At 38.7% G+C, this 27984-nt stretch overlaps 1 protein-coding gene across 1 annotated transcript; it reads left to right on the top strand.

The window, feature by feature from the left end:
• Window positions 1-64: 64 nt before the first annotated feature.
• Window positions 65-16922, top strand: PPP1CB (protein phosphatase 1, catalytic subunit, beta isozyme). Its single transcript, XM_009880651.1, has 7 exons — window positions 65-215; window positions 3608-3838; window positions 4182-4286; window positions 9265-9336; window positions 12734-12885; window positions 14460-14594; window positions 15162-16922. Exons 1-7 carry the CDS (start codon window positions 116-118, stop codon window positions 15264-15266), a joined length of 900 nt encoding a protein of 299 aa, XP_009878953.1. The 5' UTR covers window positions 65-115; the 3' UTR covers window positions 15267-16922.
• The last annotated feature ends 11062 nt before the right edge of the window (window positions 16923-27984 follow it).

The raw sequence follows: 27984 nt of genomic DNA, 5'->3' as shown, positions 1-27984 counted from the left end.
TTTCAAATACAGCTCATCTTCACTTACCTATTGCTGTGTATCTGTGTGATAGTTACCTTCAATTGTTAAACATCTCATTTCAGTACGAGGATGTCGTCCTGGGAAGATTGTTCAGATGACCGAAGCAGAAGTTCGGGGCTTGTGCATAAAATCACGGGAAATATTTCTTAGCCAGCCTATTCTTCTGGAACTAGAGGCACCTCTGAAAATTTGTGGTATGTAAACTTCATATGTATGTGTTTTATGTAGGTATTTTAATCTAGTTGTATGCTGGGTGAGTTGGAAGGATACTGAGATAGGCAAGTGTCCTTGACTTGGGTGATACAGATTAGACAGAGGTCTTCACAATCTTAAGTGTAACTTTCAGTTTAGATTGGATTAAGCTGAGAAAAGGCAGTTAACTGTTGGTAGATTGCTGATGCTCCTGGTACTATTTAGGAGCAACTTCCATTGGTAATAAGAGCTGCTTGTGCCTGCCCTTGCCTAGTGCAAATTTTGCAGCCTGTCCCTTGTAATTCCCTAGGGACTGCTTGCACAGAGCTGCTACTCTCAGTCACTAGCTCAAAAAGCAGTTAGGTGCTTTGCAAAAAAAAAAAAAGCAAATGTTTAATGTTGTAGTTGCTCTCTTCAAAGCATAAGCAAAGCAAAGATCTGTACATGTTGTGAAATGGAATACTTCAAAAAGTGTTGAAGAAAGCATTGTTAGTCTTTCACTGGATAAAATACAACTGGATACAGACTGTTAAATTAGACTTAGTTACCATGTAATGAATTCCTTGAGCTTTACAGCAAGTTTTAACAAACTTCGTTATTACTGTCAAATATGGATAAAACTAAAATGTGTGTTCTTTAGCTCTCTAAGCCCTTATAAGATGCTAGGCTTTAAAGTATGCTGTTGTTAACAGGTATGCAAGCTTGTAAAAAAAACTGTTACAAAAGTATTGCAAATACTGGCTTGTAATCATCCTTCAAGTTATTAACAGTAGATACAGTCTTAAAAAGCATAAAATTTCTTGAATTAGTCTTAAAGTGTCATAGTATTAAAATTGAAGTAGTCTTTGAATTTGTTAGTAATAATATGCTCAAAGATGGATTAGATTCTTCCTAGGCTTCCTCGTGGCAGACGTAATGTAGCAATGTTTCTTACATTAAGAGAGGATATTGCCAATTAAAAAAAAAAAACCAACTCTAATGGCAAAGTCATTTTTAAATGACTAATTGCTTGGTGGGGTGGGGAGGAAAAACCAGACCCACTTGCCTAATGACATAAAGTTGAAGGTAAAACCTAGCTTTACCAAATTGTGTTTATGCTACACTGAACAGATTACAGTAGTCTTAATGTATTCCTAGATAAAGAAAAAATGAAAACTCAAATTAAATATTTAGGTTGTACATAAGTCAGGGCTTGCAAAGTGTAATTAGCCTCCTTCAAAGTTAGTTTCTCATTTGCTTGAATCAAGACGGTTGAAAAGACTGTTAGGTGCACAGTAATAGGGTAGAAAATGCACAGTTGAATAAGGCATTTGTTATTTTAAAATTGGATTCCAAATACTGTGGTAGCACCGGGAAGTGTCAGGTGCATCTAAATTTAATGTTAAAGCTATTGTCAAAGATGCATTTAGATAAAAGTGAAAGAAAGATGATCACTTTCACCAAAAGCAAAATATGCGGCTTTAATGCTTTGAACTATTTTAGTATGTTTAGGCAATGCCTGAGGAACCATTATAGGATTGTCTTGTCTTGTAATCAAGTCACTTCAAAATAAGCTTTTACATCTTGAATGGCTGTATTTTAATGTAAGATGAAAGATATTCTTATGTAAACATCCATTTTAAAATAGGTGCGGTTTTTCCTGTAAGGCTTTGTATCTGGTAGACTTCAATTCAACTTGTGCCCATATGAAGCTGTATTTTAAAATGCCAAGTGCCTTGAATGGAATAGTAAATACTTCTGTCCCTTTACAAAATTGTTTCTATAAAACGTTCCTTTACCCTTTAAAGTGCTTTGGTCCCTCAGGCTCTTGTGTGTAACTGAAAGTAGTTCTAGACAATGAACACAATTGTAGTATTCTTTCTGTAGTGTGTTACTTGGTAGTTAATTCTGGTGATGGTGAAGTCTGGGGAGTGTATTGATAGTGCAGTTCTGGAGTGCTAGACTCAGCATAGCAATGACTCCTTGAGGAGTCTTCCATGTTTTCTTCTGGTTGTGACCTGAAGATTTGTAAATATCAATAGGAATCATTCTTGTTGCAACCTATGTGAAAATTATTTTAGCCAGTGAAATTCAGATTGTTACTGGAGTTGGGTAGTGGATACTGTTCCCCGTTATTAGAAGAAAATTGGGAGGTGATTCTTTTCCCTGAGTGATCAGTAGTTCAGGAAGAATGCTGTCTAAAGGAGGAAGTATTGCATTTGTCATGGAAAGAGTAAAGAGGAATATAGCTATGTACTCTTCTTACCACTGTGTGCTTTAAGAATTGAACTGAAGAGCATACAGGTTTGAGAACCTTTTTTCTTTAAGATGATAGAAGAAATTGTAGAGAGATGTCTATGTTGGGTTTTTTGCTTTTCTTTAAGGCCGTAGTAGCTAGTGCTCTGCTGGAGAATAGCTTGACAAAGTTGGGATTTTGCCACTGAATAAGCAGCAAAAATGAAAATATATTTGTGGAATGCTTAGTGTAAGGGACCAGGAGGTACTGAATTTAAACAGCATACAGCTTGTACTGAAGGATTCTTGCATAGCTTTTTTTTTTTGCATTCAGTCACTTTGGTAATGAATTCTATAGTCATCTGGAATAAATCACATGGATTCTGCAAGTTACTGTAGAGCAGCTTTGGTATCTTTGACCTATGGGCAGCTCACATAATTAGCTTTGGCTAGTCTGATATGATATGATGTGGTGAACTAATTGCCACACAGAACTGTTTCATGGAAAGCCTGCTCAATTTTAAAGCTGGCAGTGTGATTATTCCTAACATATAACTGCAGGGTTGAGTATCTTGTAAGGGATATCAGTCTTTGAGTCTCTACTGTTTTTACATGAATAATTGCATTGAAGGAGGAGTTTGGCTAAATGCTGGGGGATGGGAATCTTAGTACAGCAATGTTATGGGAGGATAAGCAGTTGACCTTTGAAGTAAGCGCTCTCTGCCAGCACGATGTTCAGTTTCTCTAGTCTATCTAGATTCTTTACTGATCTTTTTGCAGTAAATAATGTGACTTAACTTTTTCTTATACATTGACTTCCTGGCCATGTAACCGATTACAGATTGTCTTTCTGACATTGTTTTAATTTGAACAAATTAGAGTTTGGTTAGAAAGCTTATGCTTAAATGTGAAGACTTCTTTAGCTTTAGGCTTTCAAATTGATTTCATAACTGACATAGCAGTTCTGCAAATAGTGTGGGTTATATATGTTTAGTGAGTACTTTGGTTTGTACAATTAACATGGTTCTCACCTTTCTAATACCTATTGCCAGTCTGTTTTTAAAAGAAATATGAATGCTTTTAAGATCAATTAATAAAAAGTGATTAGCTGACTGAAGTTCTTGATTTCTGTACTCCTGATGTTGTTGCACTAATCCTTGGTAAATATTTTCTTATTCAGGTGATATTCATGGTCAGTATACAGACTTGCTTCGATTATTTGAATATGGAGGATTCCCACCGGAAGCTAATTATCTTTTCCTTGGAGATTATGTAGACAGAGGCAAACAGTCTCTGGAAACAATTTGCCTATTACTGGCATATAAAATCAAGTACCCGGAAAACTTCTTTCTCTTAAGAGGAAATCATGAGTGTGCTAGCATCAATCGGATCTATGGATTCTATGATGAATGTAAGCAAAACCTGTTTCTTTTGAAAGACTGTAACAGACTAATACTGTGTTTTGGAGACACTTCTAGTAGTGATGCTCGTACTGCAAGGGTTTCAATATTCTGTGAGCCTGCTTTGAAACTTTTTAAATGTCCATTTCAAACCAATGTTAAAGTCACTTTAGAGAATTATTTATTCTTCTGCTGTCCTTGAAATGCTGTTGCAGGAGATTGAAACCTAAGCTAATAGAAATAAAACCCTGTGAAGACAGTTTGCTAATGTTTTTAGTCAGGTTGTGATATGTATTGCAGATTGGCTTTAAGAAAATAGCCTTCTCTTTCTAATGTTGCACACTGTTCTTGTAGGCAAGCGGAGATTTAACATTAAGCTGTGGAAGACCTTCACAGACTGTTTTAACTGTCTGCCTATTGCAGCCATTGTGGACGAGAAGATCTTCTGTTGTCATGGAGGTAAGCTTATGAATGCTTTTAAAGGCTGTGTCTAAACTGATCTCTGGGTTAATGCTATACTAAATGGAGTGTGGATGTGCATACCTGATGTTTAGCTGGAGACATTTAACCTTATATTGTCTGCAAAGGTTGTGGTTATGCCTTGTGCTTTTCAGTTTACCTGGCAGCAGGCAGGTGTCGTTCTTCCCTGATACACCTGGCTCTCTGTGCCTGACTGGCAAGTGCATCTATAAGTATTCTCATCAGTATGTCCCTCTCTGAAGGATACCAAATGCTAGAATCTTTGCCTAATTTGCCACATGACTTGTTGCTGTTACCATCTATCAGTGCAGCCTTAGCATTGAAGTGAAAGAGTAACTTTCACAAGTAACCCCAGCTCTATAGTCGTGGCCTCTTTAGCTCGTTTCATAAGATGTTGGTGGAGGGGATCTCTGAAGGTCTCATATTCAAGCCTGCTGCTTGAAGAAAGACATTTGTTAACGTTACAGCAGGTCAGCCATGGCTTGCTCTAACTCCATAAAACCTTTGCTATTGGAAAATCTACTTTCTGAGGGTACCTGTCCCAGTGCTGCCCTGCTCTTGTAGTGAAAAAAGTGTTTTGTGTTGATCTGACTGAGGCTTGTGACTTGTCTGAATCTTGGAACTTACTTGGGTGCCCTTCTTTGTAGAAGGGGATTCCCCATATTTTTACAGGCAGTGATGCTTACAGGTTTTTGGGACCTTGCAGAGTCAAACAATTGACAACAATTTCAAATTAAGTAAGAGCCGTTCTGCCTTTTTGCAGTTGTCTTTGCAACTACCTCTTTTAATAAGCAACTTGATGCCTTGTACTGAGTGATCCAGTCAGTGAGATAATTAGAGATTAGTGGAAGTGAGAGCACCACAGAAACCTCTAGTTTGACGGAACAGCTCCATTTGGAATTAGAAATAGCGTGCACCCAAAATTTCTGAGCAGGTTCTTCCAGGCTATGAGGTTGCATTGATGGCTGCTGTCCTGCCTTTATTAATTACAGGTATTTCTGCAAGAGCTCTACCTGTATAGAATGTGCTGTAAAAATGATCCTGACTCTTCTTTCATCTTATATTGAAACTTCTGCGTTCAGTGCCTGCTAGTATAAGCTATCAGTCTTATGCATAATATGCTCTGAGGTATTGTCATGTGTCTGTAAATACAGAATTAATGCAATGATAGACAAGTCTGCCAATTTCCAGGTAGCATTGACATGTTAAAGAAAGTACTTGTTTTCTCACAGGTCATCTTTAATCTCTTTCTCAGTTGGTGTGATGTGGTGGCTTTTTATTCTTTTTTTAAGAACTGGTACCTATCTTATGAGCTAGGTCTCATAATTTTAAGAATGTGAGATACAAAATCAGTTCTGCACTGTGGTAGCTAATTATCAGTGGCTAAAACCATGTAATAAATTTCTTTCCAAAAGAGCTGGTGAAGGAATTATTCTTTTACTATCCTTATACTCTTTTGAATTTTCTTTTATTTGCAAAACAGTAGAGAACGAATGGTGACAAAATACTGTGGTGTTTCAGGCAAACAACTAAGCTTAGCTGGGTGGAAGAAGGTAATCAAGCTTAGCAGGTAGAATCCTATGTTCTATGACAAAACTGATAGCTTTGTGTGTATATGCATTTGAGACGTGAGTTATGAGAAAGAAGCCTAGAAAGCTATTTTTCAAGAAAAAATTTAATCTTTATTATAAATGTATTGGGGGATTAACCTCTTGTTTCATCAAGTAGGAAAACTTTTATTTTGTGGATAGTGTACTTTAAAGATCCTCTTATGAAAAATATTTACTTCTTTGAATGCTGATTGTCCCTTAAACTTGTACAGGCTTCATCTGTAACTGAAATTACTATTACACACAACTGATCTGTGACTGTGAAATAAAGTGAAAAGATTACTAAATGTGCTGTGTGCTGCTAATAAATGAAAGTGGACATTCAGCACATAAGTAAGTTTTGCCCTTTTTCCACTCTTCTCCAATCCTATCCAAACTGCATTCCAGATCCTATGAAGTCATGGACTGCCAACGCCTTTTCATGATGTTACTACTATAATAAACACTGAGGCAGCAACACAAACCATTCAAGTCTGCTGGAGGTTGAAGCTAGCATGTAGATGTAAGGTAGGTGCCTTTTTTACTATATTGCGCATTTTTGCATAGTTTATTTTAAAAATATTGTCCTCTGGGATATATAATAAAACTTTGCAAAACCGCATAACATAGTAAAACAAAAGGCACCTAACTTACCCCAGTAGGTTATCTACAATAGCTTAAGATCCTGAGTCAGCCCTTTTACCTAGACTTTTCTGGACATCTGCTGGTTTGAGTTCTCTATCTCACAATATAAATCAAATCTCTCCTGCCATCCCTGTCTCCAAATGTTTGTGCTGATGAAAGGATCTTTCATTGTATCCTTCCTGTCATCTCCTTCTCTTCCCTGTCTTTTCACATTGCTCCTACAAGTCATATTTTTGCCTTTTCTTAAGGTTGTCCTCTCGACTTGCTTCTGACTTTGCTCTTTATCTTGCTTCTTCAAAGCTTATTCCATGACCATTCCCGATTTCTCCCTTTTGCTTAGCTTTGTATTCTGTACAGTATTGTCCTCTTATATATGACACCACTCCCTATTTCTAATCTTTAGAGACCTTATGTGATTACTTTCAAGTTCCTATAAATTAAGTCCGTGTTGTTGTGTCATGTTGATGGAATATATTTGTCTTATCACATTGGATTTAAGCTCTGAGATGGGACTCATGTTAGTTTAGTAGAATACTGGACTTGTATAGTATTTTCAAGCTCTGGAATTCTGTTTTTCTTGTGACATTAGTGACAATGAAATGTACATTGAAGTGAAGTCTACTTGATAATCTTACATAGTATCCAGAGAGACCTGAAGAGATTCCCAAATTACACTAGAAAAATAAGTAATCATCACTCTTACTTGACCAATTCCACCTGGCCAGGGCGCGGTTCAAATCTAGAGCCTGGATTTGAAGAGTCTGCAAGGAGTAATGACAATTCATTTTTTGTTTTTCCTTAGGGAAGGGCTGCTCTTATGCTTCAAGAAGATATAGTATACTGAAAGATACTTTTTCTGTGTTTAGCTGTCATTGTGAATGTCAAGACAGCTTAATTCAATTGTGTACTTTTCTGTTTTCTTTCAGTACACAGTAGGTTGCAGCAATCACTGTAGTGGTGATTGCTGCTTGACAGTGAGCTTTAGTAGCCTGTTTGCATTCTTATTTCCTTCATTTAATGCTGATCATGTACAATTTCTGTCTCTAGTTCTGAGTTCGAGACATTAGCTATTCCTTTTTTGTGCAGGGGGAGTTAAGGTATCTGGGAAAAGACCAACCTCTTGGGTAGTTACAAAGAAGGCTACAAACATGCAGGCACTTTTGTGGGGCGGTGTAAAATAGCACAAAAATTAACAGCTACAGGATTGAGACATGGTTTGTAGTAACAATTTTCTTTTAAAGAACTTCATCTTTTGGGTGCAACCTGAAATGCTGAGAGCTGTAACCTCAGAGAAGGTCACAAACTAGTTGTGCTTATTTCACTGAGATTGTCCATTACTACTTTGGGGTGTGGTGCTGAGTAGAATCCACATGCCTTTGAGCTAATGTAATCTGCATGCAAATGGATCAGATCTGGAGAAGGGAAGGTGGCAGGTTGGTCAAAGTTTAAAAGCTGATTATGTACTTGAATTTATATTAGTATCCCTGTATTGTTGTGTAAGTAGGCTTGACTTAACTTTTGTGATATGCTATTTAAGATTTCTGCCATCCTTCACAACCTCAAGGTAGTATGAAGACAGCTTTAGCAAGCTGATGAGGATAGAAGGCTTTTATTGTAAGAATGCTTCAACAAAAATAATCTAAAAATCTTGAAGAAAAGTTCCTCAAGTCTTTATATCAAATGCATTGGAGGTGTTCCTGTAACACGTACATTGTCACTGTGCAAACTGGTAATCAGCTGAAATTATTTTATGTGGTGACTCCTTTCCAACAGGTTTTCTTCTATCATGTTCAAAGTTCTGGGCCGAGTCAAATGGATATGGCTTGTTAATATGAAATATGTTTCTTTGTGTTCTATTTCCAAATTTGCAACTTTCTTAAGTAATCTTGGTCTCAGTCATTTAAGTCACTTCAGGACCTTTATTTAAGGACACACTAAGGTGCTAGAGCATCTAGTAGGCTCTTTCACACCTGTATGCCTTGAGTAGAAAAGCTCTAGAGTGTGTACTTAAACTGTCAACAGGTGGTTCTGGAATCCCATGCTTTGGCCGTAATTACGTGTTAATATGGCAAAACTATATGAAAAGAGCTGTGTCTTTGACAAATGATTTTTTGAGTAATCAGGGTACAATGGTTTTATAAATGACTAAGCAGCTACGCTATAGTAGGTGACCACCTCCATGCTCCTTATCTCTTGCAGTTGAACAGTCTAGCATTCGAGTACAGCACCCAGTGACTGCTGCTCAGCTGATGTGTGGGAAAACACTGAAATACAGTCATGTGACTTACGATTCCAGTCACACCTGCAGACTACTTTTACTTGTGGCCTTTTAAAGCTGGATAGGGGATTTTCCTTTAGTTTTTATAAAGTAAGGTAGTTGTAAAGGAGGTCATCTGCGCCCAGTGTAATTGTTAGTGAGAATGCTATCTTTCTCTGGTTCTCTCCAGTAAGCTGTTTAAGAGAACACACTTAACTGTAGAGTTCTGTGCTGTGTGGCTAAAAGGGTGGCAGGAAAAAAATTAAAACCCCTTGCTAATTTCACTTGCGTTGTTCTCTGTACTTCTGTTAAGGAACTTAATTGTCTTATAGCAAACTGTCTTTTGTTTATATTACGGTGGAAACAATGGATGCTGTATGACTTTGAACCTCTAATTGTGTGTTCTGTGGAACTTTTTTTACAGGTAAAATGCGTAGATAAGTCACTTGTTTTCTTGTACTTACAGGCCTGTCTCCAGATCTCCAGTCAATGGAGCAGATCCGGAGGATTATGAGACCCACAGATGTTCCTGACACAGGTGAGTGACATGGAATTTACTGTAAATAGATCTTAATGATGAAACAGGTTTCATTTCTGTACAGGCAATGCAGTGACTTAACACAGCCTCTGTTCACAGTACAGTATTCCTTGACGTCTGCGTAGAGTGTGAGTCTTGTTCCTCATGATGGCTTGGTTACCTGATTTGTTAGAGGCAACTGCCCATGTTGTTATTGCTTGTCATAACAGAGTAGGATACACTATCCACAAGTTTGCCTTAAAACAAACAGAAACCTAGTGAAAGATCAAATGAAATTAAACAGTTCTTTTTCTTGCCTTGGTTAGGCATACCCAAGTCTTCTGGTATATCGAAGAACACAACTGTTTAAAGCTTGTTGAGTATCTAAAGTATTTGGGCTTCTCTGTACTTGGGGCCATGTCTTCTTCCTCTTTATATTTGTAAAGTATAGCTTCTACTTTACTACAGCCGGGATTTCAATTGCTTGTATTAATGTGCTAGTCCTGAAACTTTCTTCTAATACATTAATGCTTTGTATATAGGTGTTGGATGCAAATTGCCAGTGCTTTCTGTATGATATTCTTTTGAATCATTTTCCTCGGTGTCCCATTTATTCCAGATTTTGTTACTAGTGGATTGAAAAGAATGTCAAGCAGTACAGTGAGATATTTTTTAAAGTGTTGATTTTCAACAGTGGTCTGAAATTAACTTTCAGAGGAGATATCACATCTAAACCTTTTTTGAAACACAAATTACAATTACAGTTAAACCTTGGAATAAAAGAATTCTACTTCTGTAATGTTCCTCAGTGCTGATGCATAGGAGTAATTCAGGGACTAAGCTGGTCTATACACACTTGACACTGAGAAGCATTGCTAGACTGGTAAATGAGTATTTCTGTAGTATAAATTACTACATTGTTCTTCCTCTTATGCTACTTATAATTCACTCAATGTATAACCACATAAATGTCAGTACAAACGAGTCAATCTTTGCATTTATCAGAGCTCTCAGAAAAGGTAGTTCTAATCAACAGGGTAATACTACTGCTTGAGCCACCCCCAGTTCAGGGATGCCCTTGCAGAATGTAGTTCTGGTTTCCATGGACACTCCACTGAAATCATACGTATTCTTAGTACCTCCTAAAAATAAGTATAGACTTTTAAGAAAAAAAAAAAGGCTTTTGATCTACTGAGTGGTTTGCAGCATTAATTTTGCTTTCAGAAGCAATAGCCCGATGTTTACCAGCAGAGGTAAAATGAAATGTCCCATCAGAGGCATGTGTGCATATGGTACAGTGACATAGAAGGTCTTAGCCTTTTGGACCTATTTAAGGCAACTGATTGATATTACAGAATTAAAGTAGATCTTGTGGAAAAATGAAAAATAAACTGAAGTGGTCTCACTTCCATGAAAGTTAAGTCCTTAAAAGCTATGTCTTTTCAGAGGGATGTAACTTGGTGAATGTGTTGACACAGAAATGTTTGGTAGAAGTTCGAGTTGCTTGTGCTGAGAAGATTAGATCATGATGACAGTTTCTTCTAGCCTGATGAAAAAAAGCCTTTTCAACCTCAACTGCAATATAAAGACCTCTTATTTTGGTGGCATTTTTGTGGGGTTTGGAAGCTATTGGCTCAAATCTGACTCTGTATTCCAACTTAAATCACCTGCCTTTGGTAACTGTTAAAGTATGTGCATTTTGTCAGGCCAAGGTATAAATGATGTGTTTTGGTCAACATTGACAACCATTTGCTTATTAGGAAATTGTAACTCCCTCTTTAGTGTAATCTTGAATGTCTCATATCAGCTCTGTTACAGTATGTTCCTGGTCAACCTAGGCTATTTTAATGGTAGATGTTGCACGTTAAAATATAAACCTACTTGGGCAACATAGTTTAGACAAATTTGTTGCGGGGTTCTGTTACACCACCGCTAAAGTTACAGGACAGACTTGCCTATTGCTGTGTACAACCCTAAAGATTATTTGATTCTGGGGAGAGAATAGAAGAGGAAGTGATTCTTAAGCACCTGAGACAAGCAGCTTCTGTCACTCGTTGGAAATCCATGATGAGAAACCATTAGGGACTGCAGTACAACTATTCTGTTTTGAAAAACATGTTAGTCAATATAGAACTAAATTTCAGTTGACTTAAGTTTTTGTCATATCCTGTCTGTATTCAGTAGTTTATTTCTAAATAGCTATTTTATCTAAAATGCAGTTGTACTTGCTCTGGTCTGTGTCTTCTAAAAGCAAATAAAATCTTAGTCTCTGCTAAAGAGGAACTGTGACTGGCACCGAAGACCATTTGATAGCTGTATGTAAATACAAAATGATCTAATTACACAATAGGTTTCAGACATTTGTTTTGCTTGATTACAACTTGAAGGATCTGTTAATTAAGAAATAGTGTCTTCAATATTTTGTTTAGCAAATAACCAGATGTAATTGTAACTCAAACTTCTGAGTGCCAGATAAAGGATACTGCTGACATCTTTTTTCAGATTGTGAAAAATACTCTTAAGCATTTAAATGCTTAAGGGTTAGTCATCACAGGTAAAGAAAGCACAATTTCATGGAAAACTATGAAATACGTTTTGAGGGCTTTTTGTTTGTGTTGTAGTCGAATTGGCCTGGTTCTTTCTCATGTGAAAATGCTTTGAAAGTTCTATTGTCTAAAGGCATTGCAGTTGATCTAGAGAATTTTTTTTGTACCCAGTTTTAACTCCAGAGTTAGCTGACCTTTTGTTGGCAGCAGAAAAAAGATCTTGACTAGAGCTAAAACGACAGAGAGGTTTATTGTTCTAATTTAGATTCCAGACTGATTGCACAAGGCTTTTTGAAAAGTAAACAGTAGTCCAAGCAAACTGAAAGTGCTACCTGAAACAATGTATCAGAATATTACCATGTTAAATTTTGATTTGTAAGGCTCTTCCCATATGGTAAGAAAGGTAAGAATCAAAGCTGTCCCATGTTCAGAAGGTTGTGGTACAAGTGTATTTGCTGTATTTATGACTGGCCTTGCATAGGATTTTAAAATTTATTGCAGCTTTCAAACTAAGCTTTCTTGGTGAGCTATGGAATTGATGGTTGCTTTTTAAAATGCACCCACTGCAGTATTTTTAAACTCCTCAAATGCTCACTGTAAACGTGCTGAATATTACAATTAAATATTATTTCAGAGAACTCTGGCTCTGAATTATTTCATTTCAAGGTACTATAAGTGGTACCTTGATAGTAAAAAATCTCCAGACATATGTAGACTGTATCTTTTGTCTGAGTTGCAGTTTAAGTATTGCTGGTTTTGTTACTAAGGCTTATTTTCTTTGAGAGCTGCTCTGGTAATTACAATAGAAGTATTTTACATTGTAGAGTGATACTTCCTAAGTCTAGCATCTTTACTTGTATTGTCTTTCAAAGGCTTGCTGTGTGACCTGCTGTGGTCTGACCCAGACAAAGATGTGCAAGGTTGGGGTGAAAATGATCGTGGGGTCTCTTTCACTTTTGGCGCTGATGTCGTCAGTAAATTTCTGAATCGTCATGATCTGGATTTGATCTGTCGAGCTCACCAGGTATGAATTATGGTGTCGTTGCTTCTTAAACCCTTTCCTTCTAGACTTTCTGCCTCTTTGGTGCTCTGTATGATATATTTGAAACTTATTTTTCATTATGTTACTTCTAGGAAAGAAAGATCTTCCTAATAAAGGGACTATAAGGCTGTGTCCTTCTATTGACTCATATTGAGCTGACTGTCTAAAGTCAGTGAAGTAAAATACTAACACTAGATTTCCCCACTGATCGCTTCCTTTTGTATTGTCTGTTTACTGTTACTGTTGTATATGAACATTAGAAGTAAAGTGTCCAGGTTTAAAGTTGCAAAGTGACTTGAATTTGAGATTTACACTGAAGTTTCACAGTTCTTCCATTTCAGCAGTAGTCAGTTCTGTAGTAGTCAGGTAGTGGTGGCTTAAGCTATCTCTGCTTCTCTTCATGAAAGCATTAAATGCATTTTGAATGTTTCCACAAACAAGTCTGTACGTAAAAGCTTTCACCATTGCATTCATTTTAGTTCAGCTATCTAGAGTACTTTGGCACAGATTGTTTGGCTTACTGAAATGTGCAGAAAGCGAGGTTATTTTTGGTGTCATCAATCTTTTAAGTACACTTCTCTCAGTTTTTCTTAAGTTACTTTAAGCAAGTGTCCTAATTAGGTGGACATTAGGTTTCAATTTCCTGTATAACATTTCAGTTCATTACTTAGTCAATTTTAAAAGCTCTCTCCTGCTGTGAAACAAAAACAGGATTTTTACTCTGTGACAGTGTTAGGCTTGTATAGTATCAGAACACTTAATATTTTTTTGTGCAATTTTACTGCTTAAAACATTAAAGAAGATTAGTCAGTGTGTGGAATGGACATTAAGACTTCTTAACTGCCGATCAAGACTGCTACCAATTTCCTGTATTCATGTAGTCACTTCAGTTCTTTATAAAAGAAGTATGACATCTTTTAAAAGACCGTGGTGATCAGATCAAAGTGAGCAGTTGGTGCACTAGTTTCACTACATTATAATGTGAGGCTTCTGTTGTGGGGAATAGGGAACGTCCTTAGCTGATGCATCATACTACTTGCACTATTTTAAAGATGGATCATGGTCTTAGAAGCAATATGGCTGAACCACTTCATTTTTAGAGCATTAAAATTATTAAAAAGCCTACACTTGAGGTTTGTACGATTAACACCAGCGTGACTTAAACTGAACGGTTATGGTTGCAGTGAAGATGGTATCCAGACCTTGTATGCTCCGAACTAATAGGTCAAGCATCCAAATTCTGTGTATAAACCATAGAATACTGGGAATCTTTAAAGTCGAAGTGCATAATTGGACTTAAAGTATGAAAATATTGAACAGTCAAGCTGATGTATATTTATCATTGGAAGTGTCATACAGGTTAAGCTACCTGATTTGGCATTCAGTGTCCAGATAAGACAAAATGACTGAACTTGTACTGTCTGAAAGCCAAGACATAAAATACTTTTTTGATGATTTCTTGTCCTCTCTTTAATATAAGTCCTGTTTGCCTCAAGACTGGTTCCTTTTCAAAATTTATCTTTTGTGAGCTGTATTGATTTCTGTGGTGTTGACAGGTGGTTGAAGATGGATATGAATTCTTTGCTAAACGGCAGTTGGTCACCCTATTCTCAGCTCCAAATTATTGTGGAGAGTTTGACAATGCCGGGGGAATGATGAGTGTGGATGAAACTCTGATGTGTTCCTTTCAGGTATGATATATTGCTTCAGGTTTTGGGCTATATGGACTGAGTTAGTCTGCTTGTTGACATGCTTATGGTTAGTCTAGGGCAATATACTTGAGCTACAGAAAGGACTGCAGAGCAGGCTGGTATTTGCGGACAGTAGGAACTACAAACCAGCTGTTCTCCAGAGAACTGTGTGGGATTTGCTATTTTCCAAACTCCTGCATATTAAGTTATTCCCTCTATTCGGGTACTCATTTCAAAGTTTAATTGGGTGATACTTTTTAGTCATACCTGGTGATCAGAGTACCTAATTATGCAGACTAGTGGACTATTGGGACTCTTTTAGTATGGTTACTCTGATCAGATTTTAATCTCTACTCCTTCCTGGACGTGTTTTCAGCCCCTTTTCTTTCCCCTTCCCACCTTGACCTAGTAGTAGAACTAGAAGGATTTAGAAGTAGTGTTATTGTTATACATAGGATTAATAAATTTGTAGGATTGCCTGCTGAATGAGATTTCATGTTGGTTTTACAGTATTTGAAATGTACTTAGTTGTCAATGACTAAAAATAACTTCTTTATTTTATCTAAGATATTGAAACCATCTGAAAAGAAAGCCAAGTACCAGTATGGTGGACTGAATTCTGGGCGCCCAGTCACTCCACCTCGCACAGCTAATCCACCGAAGAAGAGGTGAAGAAAGGAATAATGTAGAAACACCATCAGATCTGTCAAGGACAAAACTCCATATTACAGTATATAATAAGTGTGCACTGTAAAACCATCCAGCCATTTGACACCCTTTATGATGTCACACGTTTAACTTAAAGAGACGGGTAAAGGATCTTTATTAATTTTTTCTAGTAGAAAGATGTGCGACACTGTATTGTAACAAGTATAGCTCCAAGTTCTAATATCCAGCATAGAGTAAAAAAATATTAGGAAAAAACTATTGCAACTACATATTCACATTTACCACAGTTTTTAAAGTTGACCAACATCCCAGTTAAAACTTGATGTAATAGTTAAACCAGATGAGAGCATGATGTTCCATTTGTGTAATGTGGTCTTATCGTTGCTTGATTGCTTTTACTTTGGTTATTTTGTAGCTAGAATGATGCGAATATGGTATCTAGTCTTATTTCCAGGCTCTCTTTGAAATTGAAATAAGGAAGGGGCTTTTTAGAACAGCCATTGATCTCTTATCCTCCCCCGAGCCCCCTGTTATTCTTAATTCTGCCCAAATGTGTGCCCCATTATAATGCAAGGTTCATAGTACGGTAGTTATTAAAAGGCAAACTTAAGTCCAAAATGCCCAGACTGGACAGCTTGACAGCCAATGTAAATGGAGACAGAAAAACCTGTCTTGACATTTTAACTTAAACTGCCACACGATGAATTTGTGCACTACACTATTTTAAATTATTGATGTTACACTGTGCTATGGCACTTCATTTAACTTAGATAGGACAAAAATGGTATTGCCTATTAGTTGGTAACTTGATTATGTGGTACCTTGGCTTTAGTTTTATTAGCATGAAACACCTTTGGCATGCTTAGCTTCCAGGTATCTCCCTACCTGCATCAAAATTCATCTTGCATAGTTCCACAGAACATGAAGATCCTTATTTGCTAAGCCTTTGAAAGCTGACATTCTTTTTCATAAGAGGGTGTGTTTAAATGGATGTTCATCAATGGACAATAGGCTAGCTAGCGAGCGGTGAGCTGAAAATGCTATAGAATTGTCCAACATGATTATAAAAGGCTTATGTCACTAAAGATTATATCCTTTGGATTTTCATGAACCAATTTCATATACTATTGTATAGACTTCTGCTTTGTAGTGTACTATAGTAGCAATAATTTCTGTACATGATCAAGAGTTATGCAGTATTTCTTTTCAGTTCTCTCCTTTCTTAAGAGTTAACATTGGCAAATGGCAAGATACAGAGAAGATACAGACTTTATAGTAGGGTAAATAGAAGGCACAGATTTGTGATGCTTTAGGATGCAATACTTATTGGATATAGCTACAAAAACGTTTACTGAATACTCTCAAATTTGTAAGATTCTTTGGGGGAAGGCTTCAGATTTATACCATTCTAAATGTGCATCAGTAGATGTAAAACTCCTGACTTCGGTATTGTCTTTGAAAATGTTAAATTGAGGATTCTGGTAACTTACGTTTTATGAACTGGCACATTATATAATGCAAGAGATATATTGATTTCTGACACAGTGAGTGAGTTCTTTAAAAATGGATTTAAGTCTCTTTTCTAATTCCATTTTGTTTTAAATGCATATTTTAAATGTAGGTTTTTTCATTTAGTAAAAGTTGTCTAATTCATTTGAATGAAGTCTGACTTGTTATTTTAACGTACCTTACTGTTACTCAAGAAGTGTGGAATTTGTTTTAAAAAAAACCTCACAGCATCCATATCTGTTACTGATTTGTATTGGACCCCCACCTTGAAGCAAGCACCAGAGTTGCAATACATAGAATATGACGTAGAAGTAGATTTCTTCTGATAATGCTCAAAGACACGTGTTCTGGAAAGTCAGTGATGAGAGCTGTGTGAGAGTAACTTCTGTTTGTGACAAAATAATTGATGAAATCTGTTCTGTAAGCCTTGACAGGGTAACTTCTGCTCTAAGTGATTGCTTACTTGAGGTGTAGTTTTACAAGTTTTGAAAACATTGGGTTTTACCAAGTGCCAGCCTCTTATTATAAGAAGCATCATGTTACCAAACATCTGGATTAACACTTGCCCATTTTTTCCTTAGTTTCTGAAACAATGTCTTCTGTATCATAAAATGTCCAGGTGTAAAGCTGTATGTTATGTGAGTACCCAAGATGCTCGCTTGTATTACAGATGCTATGTCAAAAGGAAAATAAAGTCTTCAGGCCTTCTTACGTGTCCTAAAGAAATAGGAAATTCTTAGTTTATTTTATGGCACTAGAAAGCCAGATCTGGTGGTGGTATTCTGAAGAACTGCTATTTTTATATAGCAGCAATGACTTGCGAAGGATTTGAGTGCTGTTTTGACTTCTGGGGAGTTGGGATGTCTGACATCCCTCATCATCCTATATTGCAGAAAAAATACCTTATTTAATACCCATATCCCTACAGATACAATTGATATTCCATAGTAAAACCAAGTTAGGAGCATCATATACATAACAGCTCTCCATACCACTTCAGCTTAAGTTTACTATGTTAATATAGGTCTTCAGTATTTTTACTATTGTTCATTCTGGAAGAGGTAGAAAAGGGAACCTGAATCTAATTACACTCAGATAAAATTAACTTCTTCCATGGAAATCGCTAGTGATCTGATTGTTAATGAGTTTTTTCCCATGTAAACATGTTGTCCATAAAAGCCAAAAATGCTGCTAAATAGTACAGTGTTAGTGTGCTGGGAATTAACAGGGTGATTCTCAAATGAGCTGTTCAGAGGCGTATAAAACATTACACCATTTGAGGGACATTTTTGCATGTTCTTCCCCACCCCCTTTTATCTGACAGTAATACCATTCCTGATTTCATAGCAGGGGTGACATCGCACATCATCTTTTTCCTTTTTGGTTGACAGGCGTTTTTGTGATTCCCAAATGCTAGAGAAATACCTGCTTTAATCTAATTTAAAGTATTGCTGCAAGGAGTGCTTGTTTGGTCTCTTTTGTGTTGATTGGTATGAGATTCTTGTTTTACATCACTTTTTTTGTATGTTTCATAGTGGTCAGTGTTTCCTGTGCATGGAATATCCATAGTTGCTTGCTGCTTTTAAGGAGGGGGGGGAAAGTGTTTCATATAGTTGTGGTTATTGTGCTGCTCTAATACCTTGAACACTATTTCTGTTTAGGTAGAGTTGTTTGTACTGATCTGATCTGTGTCCAAAAAGTGGTAGAAATAAGCTCACTGAAAACACTGTAATGGGTCTTATAATAGTGGATTGTATTCAGTTTGCTATGTCGGGACACATAGAAGCACTTGTGGCCACTGAAGTCTGAGTTGATCTTTTTGCTTCTAACTTAACGTGATTAACTGTAAGCGTACTACTGCTAGGTATTACCAAGCTTCACAGTCCTGTTACGAAGACAGTTTGCATTTGTACCGTATGCTCTGAGACAGGAGCAAATGGTACGTATGACACAGCTTGTAGTATCCCAGTGCAGTGTATTGCTGTGTACTTACTTGTCTGGGTAACTCCGATGGAAATTCTTCAGATCTGTGGAAGGAATTTGCTTTTATTGTTAATAGCCTACACACTGTTTTAAGGTGGTTGGAAGATAGACAACCTCTCTGCTGTGTTAATGCCAAAAGGTGATTGAAGTAGGAGCTGATGAGCAGCAAGGTATCTTTTATATGAAGAAGTTATCCTGTCTGGCTTATCTTTTGATAAGTCCAAGAGGATATTGCCATCATACTGTGGGAACTGTCAGATTTAATTACTAGAGCTGTATGTGGTTAGTTTGGGGTTGGCAAGCACATTTACTGCTCTGTAGTAATTGAAATGTAAAAGGCACTACTGCTATCGAATATGGTTGAACTGAAGGTGACCTGAAAGTTAACTGTATTGGATAGCTGGAATTTGCTGAATATGTTGATGATAAACACAAATATCCCATGCTTGGCCTTTGGTGTAAATCTCAAAGGTTAACAGAAAAGGGTACCTGCTTTGTAGAGGCTTATGTAGATAATAGTTGTAAAAACCTAGCCTTCAACTGGGTGTTGAATTTCTTCCTGGCAAACCGTCAGTGTTGTATCTATGGCTGGTATTTCTGGAGCTTTCCTTGCTGTGGGGTTTATTGGAGATGAAGACACGTTATACAAACCTGACAGGTAACATTACAGCTTAGCAAAGAGCAGTGGCAAAGTGATACTGTCAATATTGTGTTGCTTTTGCAGTTGTTTGTGTTGTAACTTGATTCATGATTGGCATCCATCTGCTTTGTAATGTACATGAGGATATATGTGAATATTTGGCTTCAGATGAACTGGTGAAAAAGCAAGGGCGAGAGAGTATCTCCTTGTGCTGGAGCAAAGATGACTGTAGCACAGTCAGATGTCTCTAAGCCCACATGGGTTTATAATATGCTTTAAAGAGCAGTGTGGGGTTTTTTTAATATAAAACAGTTGTGATGAGGTTCATGCACATAGTCATTCTTGTCAATAAAAAGGATCTCGGTGAAGCAATACCAGGCTTGGGGTATTTAGGCATAGCCCTGGATATTTTTTTGTCTGCTGTCATCTGTTTGCTTCTGCTAATAATCAATAGCAGCTTTTAAGCTTGCTGTCAGTGCAGCTGTATACTTTTTTTTTTCCTCCTGGGACATACATTGATTTTGCTTGCTTTGCTCCAAAGGTTGATGAAGGTTTTGATGACAGCATCTAACCAGGTGGCTGAATGCAACTCATGGGCTTATAACCAAGCATTCTTCTTGCTGCATGTATCAGGTGATCAAAGCTGGAGGAACCTCAGGCCATGTTGGATTGAACACTGGAAAACCATGTGACAGTAAGTCAGTGTTGGCACAGAAAATAAGTTACCAAGATAAGACACAAGTTTAGGTACTTTTTATGTTGTTATGGGTCTGCCAGGTTCTCATCTTCCATGGATTTCTGGAACTGGTAGTGCCTGAGCATCTTGCTTGCAGATCCCTTCTTGTTGGGAAAACAGCAAAGCTGTCTGGTTACTTTTTTCTGCATCTTAGGTGTCCCTTGTTAAAATAAATGATAATCACCTCAACGTGTTAATTGGTAAAAAGGACAAAACTTCATTCTGTTTCCTGGTGTCCTGTTTGAACTCATACTGCTCTCTGCACCTGTATGTCCCAAGAAAGGAGAATTTAAAAACATAATTCAAAATAAGTTTGCCACAAGCCCTTGTCAATACATGGCTGTAGTAATCTTTTCCAAGAAAAACATACTGCTGCCTTGAAACAGTCTGAACAGGTGGAGCTTTAAATAGACTATATGCGCTGTGTGTGGCCCAGCACAGCCCCTTTCCTGTGTTCTGCTGCCTTAGTCAACAGAATCTGCACCCCAGGCTTCCTGTTTACCCTACTGCAGACTCAGTCCTAGAAGCAACCATATCAGAAAGCAGGTGCTAACTAGATCCAGCTGCTAATAAAGATTGGCAAAAGACATTCTGTGACTTCAGGTAGAGATGTAAGCTTTATGTTAAACATGAGGAAAAGCTCCCAGGCAGAGCTCTAGAAACAAGGACCGCTTGAAAAATCCTCTTGAAATAGGCTAGGCATGCCCAGATGTTAAGTTTCAGTGTTTTAACTTAACCTGAGTTACTGTTAAATGGAGAAAGTAAAGCAAATAGACGGAATTAGTTTTTCTACTCTTACAGACAGCTGATATTCAAAAATAGTAAATTATATTTGCAGAGAGCAAAATAATTGTTACTGATTTCCCCTTGGTAGAGAGTTCTACCTGCTTGTGTTGCTTTAAAGGTTTGAATCTTCAGGGTGCAAGAGAGAATACCATAGATGGATCCAATTAATTATTGAAAAGGCTTAGCCAGAAAAAAAAACCAACCCTGGTATCTTGCAGACAAACTGGTGCAGCTCATGACACGAAGCACAGGAGTGTACAACATTGATGAATGCAGAGGACACCCTTGGAGAATAAATACATTCCAATGTAATGTTTTTCTCCATTGCTTTGAAGTCCCAACAAATGTAATGTGAAAATAATTACAAGTATTTCACATTGTTCCTTCTGGCTACTTCCTAGCAGCGTTTCTACAGTTCCTTGTATAAGTCCCTCATTGTCTTGGTGAATTTCTGGGCATGTATAACTTAGACATTTTCCACTAGCTACCCCAGAATATGTTTATATTTCAGGTTGCTATTCCTGAGCGGCTTCTTGCGTCTTCCACAAAGACAGAATATGTATCATTTCTGTGAAATGCTGGGAGAAGGAATGTGTTACGAGAATTACATTTTAATGGGCATCTGAACTGCACCTTAATTGCATCTAATTTCCGGGAGGCTGGGTTAAGAGGATGAGCTGTAAGACTAAAGGCCTCATTCTGTTGAAGTGGTGATGGGGAGCAAACCACTTGCTTAATTCTTTCCTACTCAGGGCTCTCATCTAAAGGTACAACAACAAACTGACATGCTAGTCTTAGAGGCTTTTGCTGTGCAGTTACCACCTAGAGTAAGAAGACATATTGTTTTCCTTTGTCTTGTTTATATTAATGCTATGCAAGAATTTAATGCAGTTACCTAATGAAAAAACAAACAATCCAGTTGACGTAACAATTTTCTTCATGTTAAATTGGTCTAGCGTGCACATGCCATCTAGTGGTCGAAAGCCAGTGGATGAAAAGCTATTACTGCAGAACTGGTGTTCTAGTGTGTATTTTTCCTGCACTTGTCTGATGTGGAAGCCTTATCCCTTGATCAGTACTGAAATATATCCATAGTGCATGGCTTCATAACAACTCAGATCTTGCTGCATTGAAACTAGGCTTATCTCAGATGTACAAATTTATTTCCCTTCTAGTTGGCAGACTTCATGAGGTCTCTTAAAATTATCTGAGCATTCTGAAGGAAGGAAAGAATCAGGGCTGCCATGAAAAGTGTAGAAAAGTTAGGCTTTGTCTTAGGTGAAGGTTTCCAGGTTTCTTCCGCACTCTGGAATCTTCTGTTCCCAGGTCTAACCAAGTAAGGTGGGATTCTTTGTATAAATTTCCAGTGATTGGAGGAGTACTGGTGGAAAATATGTAAGAGAAAGTATGTTTAGCTCTGGTATAAAGCAACATAACTACATAGGAAACAAAATTGGTTCTGGCTTAGGTGTGGAGAGCTAGTTGGGAGATGCTATCTGAATAGGGCTTGCATTAAATATGAATATCTTATCTACCCAAATACTACGTAATTCATGTTGCTTTTAATTAAGCAGTTCGTCCTCTTCCACCCATGGGCTTGGTATCGCAGTCATACACTGTTAAAAAGATTTGTAGACTTTAGGCCTGATTTGAGGGAATCACTTGATAGTCAGCCAGGTTCCACTAGTTGTCTACAATGAGATGCTCTTGAAAAGTTGTACACTGGCGTGTTAGTTTGGAGCAAGTATGTACAATGAGATGCTCTTGAAAAGTTGTATCTACACTGGCATGTTAGTTTGGAGCAAGTATGGGGTTGGTTTTTTTTGTTTGGGGTTTTTTTTGAAGTGAATACTCCTGATTGTCCTCATGTACTGGTTTGGATTACAGAGTTCATGCTGTTGTATGCAAATTAGACCTTTTGGTTTAGTTTCATGGAAAAGAAATTTGTTCCTAGTGTATGCCCATGGTAGTAGTGATCCAGACTACTGAGGGGACCATTAACTGAAATCCCCCAGCAAGGATGGGTGATACATGGGTGCACTGGTAGATAGAATGTAATCAAAATGTGTAGAGCTTGTGTGACACTGAAGTGCTTCCTATGCTGTGTAAAGTCAAACTGGTACCTGTACGTCTGACATTGTCAGGAATCACACTGAAGTCTTACTCCGTTGTTCCACCGTGTACCCAATATTTTCTTCAATATCCTTTCCATTCTTTCTGTCGTACTTTCTATTGCTCCATTATTTTTTATTTTTTTTTACTGTCTCTCTCTTCTGACTGCTTTTCTACCCAATGGTGGCAAGGTCTCTTTGGCTTCCCAGGTTTTCTGATATGGTAGCACCTTAGGCTGCAAGCAAATAATAATTTTCAATCTGTCATGAGAGGGCTGATATCTTTGGCTGGATAACCTTGCAGCAGTAGGAGGAGGCTGTGTACCCCAATAGTCACTGACTACCAGAAGACCAGCAATTGTACAGTTCAGGAAGGTGGAAGAAGTCGTCTTGAAGACCAGGGCAACAACCAGATTTTGAGGTGTCATAGGATGTGTCCTTACTACAAAGATACTGAGGAGATCTCTTTGGAAGCATACAGCCTCCTGTGCTTGTAGCAACTCAGATTCAACCCAGGTGAATGTACCGCTTTCCTGTATGTGTTGTTAGGGTGGAAGGGGCGGACAGGCATGCAAGGCTTCAAGTGGAACTAGGGCATGGGTCCAAGTGTGTGGAGAGGTAGTGAGTTGCTAGTCTGAGCAGGAGGGCTGTTTTAGGCCTTTAAAAGCAATTCCATATGGCTGTGAGCTGTAGGAGAAATCTACCACGAAACAATTGTCTCTTAAGTGCTGATTTCCTGCCATGTTAGGTCTGTCCAAGGATCTAAGCAAGCTGCACACAAGGATAACGTGTAACCTTCCTCAACTTCAAGAGGCAATACAGCCTCTTCACCTCCATAAATGCTGTTAGGGTATCAGCTAATGACATGAGACACAACCCTGTGAACAGAAGCAATGACATATTGGTTGAGGTGTCAGGTAACTTGGAATGAAAGACAGCCACCTGCTGACATTGCAATGATATTTTTTTTCCCCCTCCATGTTCCAGCAAGCCTGAAAGGTTTCATGGCTGCCTTCCCTTAGTCAGGCCCTGGGAGCAGCAGCGTGAAGTTTGCCCTAGAGGAGAGGCCTCATGCCACTGTGTGGTCGCTTCAGGATCAGAGGCTTGGATGTCAGGTACAGAGCTGCTATTTCAGTAGGCAGCCTGCAGTCATGGATTGGTTGTGCGCCAAGTGTCCCCAGGGTGGCAGGTGAAAAAAGATGTGTTGTCCTGCTTGCTGGCATGACTTTTTCCAAATATATAGTACTCTGGTGGAAGGCAGACAAGCTTGTGTCACAAGAATTTTGGGTGGTTGGTTATGAAGGGGAGGCCATGCCGGAAAGCATGCTGTTCACCACTGGTCAAACGCAAAAGTGAGAAGGGAGTAGAGAAGAAAGAGCTTGGAAGACAGCCATGGTCAGAGTTATCTAGCAGTCGTAGCACACCTGGCAGCAGGTCTTGGGCAGCCTGCATGCCAGACTTATTAATGCTCAGGAGCAAGAGACTCTGGGAAGGTGGTGGGAAGACCAATATCTTCAGGAGGCATTTGATTTCCTTCCAGAGTTCCCCCTTTCTGCTCTTTGGTAGTGAGTCATGGGCCAGCTGCAGAAAGAAAGGAAGGCAAAGGACAGCTTGATTCTTCTAGCAGCTTTCATACACCTCTGGTCACCAGATTACCTCATGCTCATCTATATGAGTGGAGAGGGTATGCGGCATGGAAGCAGACTCTACAGAGTGCTTGCTGGTCCTCTAGCATTGCTCAAAACTGGAGATGTGATACTTTCCCCTTTGGTTAGGCCATGCTGATAAGTTTGGGATATTAGTCCCTAGTGGGCCATGTTGAACCCCTAGGAGAAGTTTGTATCGGCCCACTCATTCCTGTCTCTCCCTATTCCTGAAGTTCTAGGCTCCATTGGCTCCCCCAGGGCCCTGTCCCTGGTCATCCATATAGGGGTTATGTCCCACTTCTCAGGGAATACAATTTGGACACTTTTGCTGAACCATTCCAGTTTGATTCAGGTGTTCTGACCACTCAGATTTCTGGGTTTCCACTTCAAATTACCTGACTTCCTGACTTGTGGTTTTCTGTGATACAGACTGGGCCATGTGTAAAGCTGGAAGGCTGTGATAACTCTGGAAAGGGTGCTTCCGCGAAGACTAGGATCAGAATAAATGGATGTCTTTAGCCTTCTGCTGAATTATTGGCTCAAACATCCACATGAGATGAGTAGCAAGTGTCCGTTTTACTTATAAAATACATGTTCAGTTCTTGTAGTAGCATCTGATAGTTGAGAACAAATAGTAGCTTATGCCCTCAGGGCTCTGCAATGTTCACCTGAGGCTATGAAGCAGGCTGCAAGGAAATGGAGAAGCTCTGAAGCTCATGGCCAGCTTGTGGAGGTGGGATTGAGCATGCTACACATGGGTTGGGACAATCCCAAGCACAAATATAGGCTGGGCGGAGAATGGATTGAGAGCAGGCCTGAGGAGGACTTGGGGCTATTGGTTGAGAAGCTCAACATGAGCCAGCAGTGTGTGCTTACAGCCCAGAAAGCCAGCTGCATCCTGGGTTGCACCAAAAGAAGCGTGGCCAGCAGCTCAAGGTGATTCTGCCCCTCTGCTCTCATGAGACCCCACCTGGAGTACTACATCCCGGTCTGGGGCCCCCAGCATAAGAAGGATGTGGACCTGTTGGAGCGAGTCCAGAGGAGGGCCACGAAGATGGTCAGAGGGCTGGAGTACCTCTCCTATGAAGACAGTCTGAGAGAGTTGGGGTTGTTCAGCCTGGAGAAGAGAAGGCTCTGGGGAGACCTTATTGTGGCCTGCCAGTCCTTAAAGGGGGCCTACAGGAAAGATGGAGAGGGACTCTTTATCTGGGAGTGTAGTGATAGGAGGGGGAGTTTTAAACTGAAAGGGGGCAGATTTAGATTAGCTATTAGGAATTCATTTCTTACTCTGAGGGTGGTGAGGCACTGGAAGAGGTTGCCCAGAGAAGCTGTGGATGCCCCATCTTTGGAGGTGTTCAAGGCCAGGCTGGACGGGGCTTTGAGCAATCTTGTCCAATGGAAGGTGTCCCTCCCCATGGCGGGCGGGGGGGGGTGTGTCGAACTAGGTGATCTTTAAGGTCCCTTCCAGCTGTAACCATTCTATCATCCTGTACCTTGTTGGGCACTTCAGGTTCACACAGGATCTTGACTGTCATGTACTTATCAGGCATGAGTTTGTTCCCATACAGTGCTACATATTCTTTTTTTAGCTGGTAATAGAGAAATTTTAATGGTGCTAAGTATTTTTACACTCACATGAACTACTGTCTCTCCCTTAAAAAAAAAAATAAAATAATAAATCGCTACTAGATACCGAAGTTTGTGTCTGAGTTATGAAAATGGCCAGGAGGAGGCATCAGTGTACCACAAATAAGCATTTGACCCTCAAAGTGGCACTGAAAGGAGACAGGTTCACCGTGAACATTTCTTGAGTGCTTGTTTAGTCACACATCTCTGTACGAGTACGCTTTGTTAGCTGAGTGAAGTGCAGTATTTTTATGTAACTTATCTAAATCACTAACTAATTATTTGCAGGCAGTTACAGTTAGTTATTTTTTTAGGATGATTGGATGTGGTAATTTTTGTACACAATTACTCAAACTATTTCTGTGGTTTCCTATTTATGCACATAGGTTATTTATAGGTCACTGATCTCCTCAGTCACTGTTTTTTTTAGTGTCTTTGTCTTCAAAGTGAAGAAGACATGGGTGGCTGAAGTTTATAGTGTTAATTCTTTTGAACAAGAAATGGTTGCTCTGTGCTGCAAATATAATGCATTCTTATCCTCTTTTTATGTTAAAGTAGTCTATAATCCACAAGTATCCAAGCAATAAATCTGCCTCACAGTCTTTGAAGGTAGGTAAGTATGATGGTAGAAAACAAATATCAAAGGACTTTTTGACAATAAAGTGCTTGTGAGTGCTAGAGTGAAGATGCAGCAATTCCCAACTCAGGCCTGCAGTCAGGGTTAGGTTCCTACTTAAAGACACTAATTATGTGTCCTGTGTACGATACTGGCTGTGCTGGCCACCATTTCCTAATAAAGGGTTCTGGTTTTTTGCTTGAAACTCTTCCAAAACTTTGGTTCTTCCTCGGTCTGTGTTTTATCCTGATTTCTTTTTTTTTTTTTTCTTCCTTCCTTTTAACTTTTTCAAAGAATGAGCAGTAAGAAAAAAAAAAAGGCATTTTCTTCACCCATATCAGAGATAGTGCTTTGCTCTTGTGTTATTGCTGACCCACAAATAACACTTCTAAGCAGTAGCTGAAGAAAACACTGCAATCCCTCCTTCACAATGGTGGTGTCATACTGACAGTAGTACTGACCTACTGCAGGGTTAATGTGCAGTGTTCTAATTGCCCCAGATTGTTGGCTGTTCCTCTTCCTACGCTGATTGCTACTAGATGTTAACATCTTCTGTTTGTAATTTGAACTGATGCCTGCAGTTCTTAGAATCAGTTCCACAGAGGAAGAAGCAGTACCGTTGTGAGACAGGATAAAAATCATGACTCTTGCTCAGCTTTATTACGAGCACGTGCCAGAGGATGACCTGTGCTGGGATGATAGTTTGGTATGCTGCAGTGATCTTGCATGTGGCTTTGCTGGATGATTTCTCCAAAGACTGAGGACGAAAGCATCTGTCTGCGTTCTTCCTGTTGGAGCCATTTGTTATTATCTTGTGGCTGCTAGCAGCTGTGGAAGATCCCATGTCAATGTGTTGTCCATGAGGTAGGAGTTGGACTTCTGAAACTTCTTGCTGTTCCTGTCAACAAACTTCAAGTGACTGTAATTCTCTCAAACCCAGTTTTGCATTTGATTTTCTTATGTCCCCATTTCTTAGAAAAGCAGGATGTATACTTGAATTTTCTTGGCATTAGCATGTGATATTAAGTCACTGTACATCTGTCTGTAGAGGAGATAGCACACATTGCC

This window comes from Charadrius vociferus, unplaced genomic scaffold, assembly GCF_000708025.1.
Source record: "Charadrius vociferus isolate BGI_N301 unplaced genomic scaffold, ASM70802v2 scaffold192, whole genome shotgun sequence".
NCBI lineage: Eukaryota > Metazoa > Chordata > Aves > Charadriiformes > Charadriidae > Charadrius > Charadrius vociferus.
The sequence above is the reverse complement of the archived record's forward strand: the minus strand, read 5'-3'. Positions and strand labels throughout refer to the sequence as shown.

What these genes read in the sequence shown, in the direction of transcription:
- PPP1CB (XM_009880651.1), top strand. Translation starts at nt 116, where the DNA reads ATGACCGAAGCAGAAGTTCGGGGCTTGTGCATAAAATCACGGGAAATA. An exon ending in GGCACCTCTGAAAATTTGTG is followed by an intron (nt 216 to 3,607) that starts GTATGTAAACTT and finishes TTTCTTATTCAG; the next exon opens with GTGATATTCATGGTCAGTAT. An exon ending in CACAGATGTTCCTGACACAG is followed by an intron (nt 9,337 to 12,733) that starts GTGAGTGACATG and finishes TGTCTTTCAAAG; the next exon opens with GCTTGCTGTGTGACCTGCTG.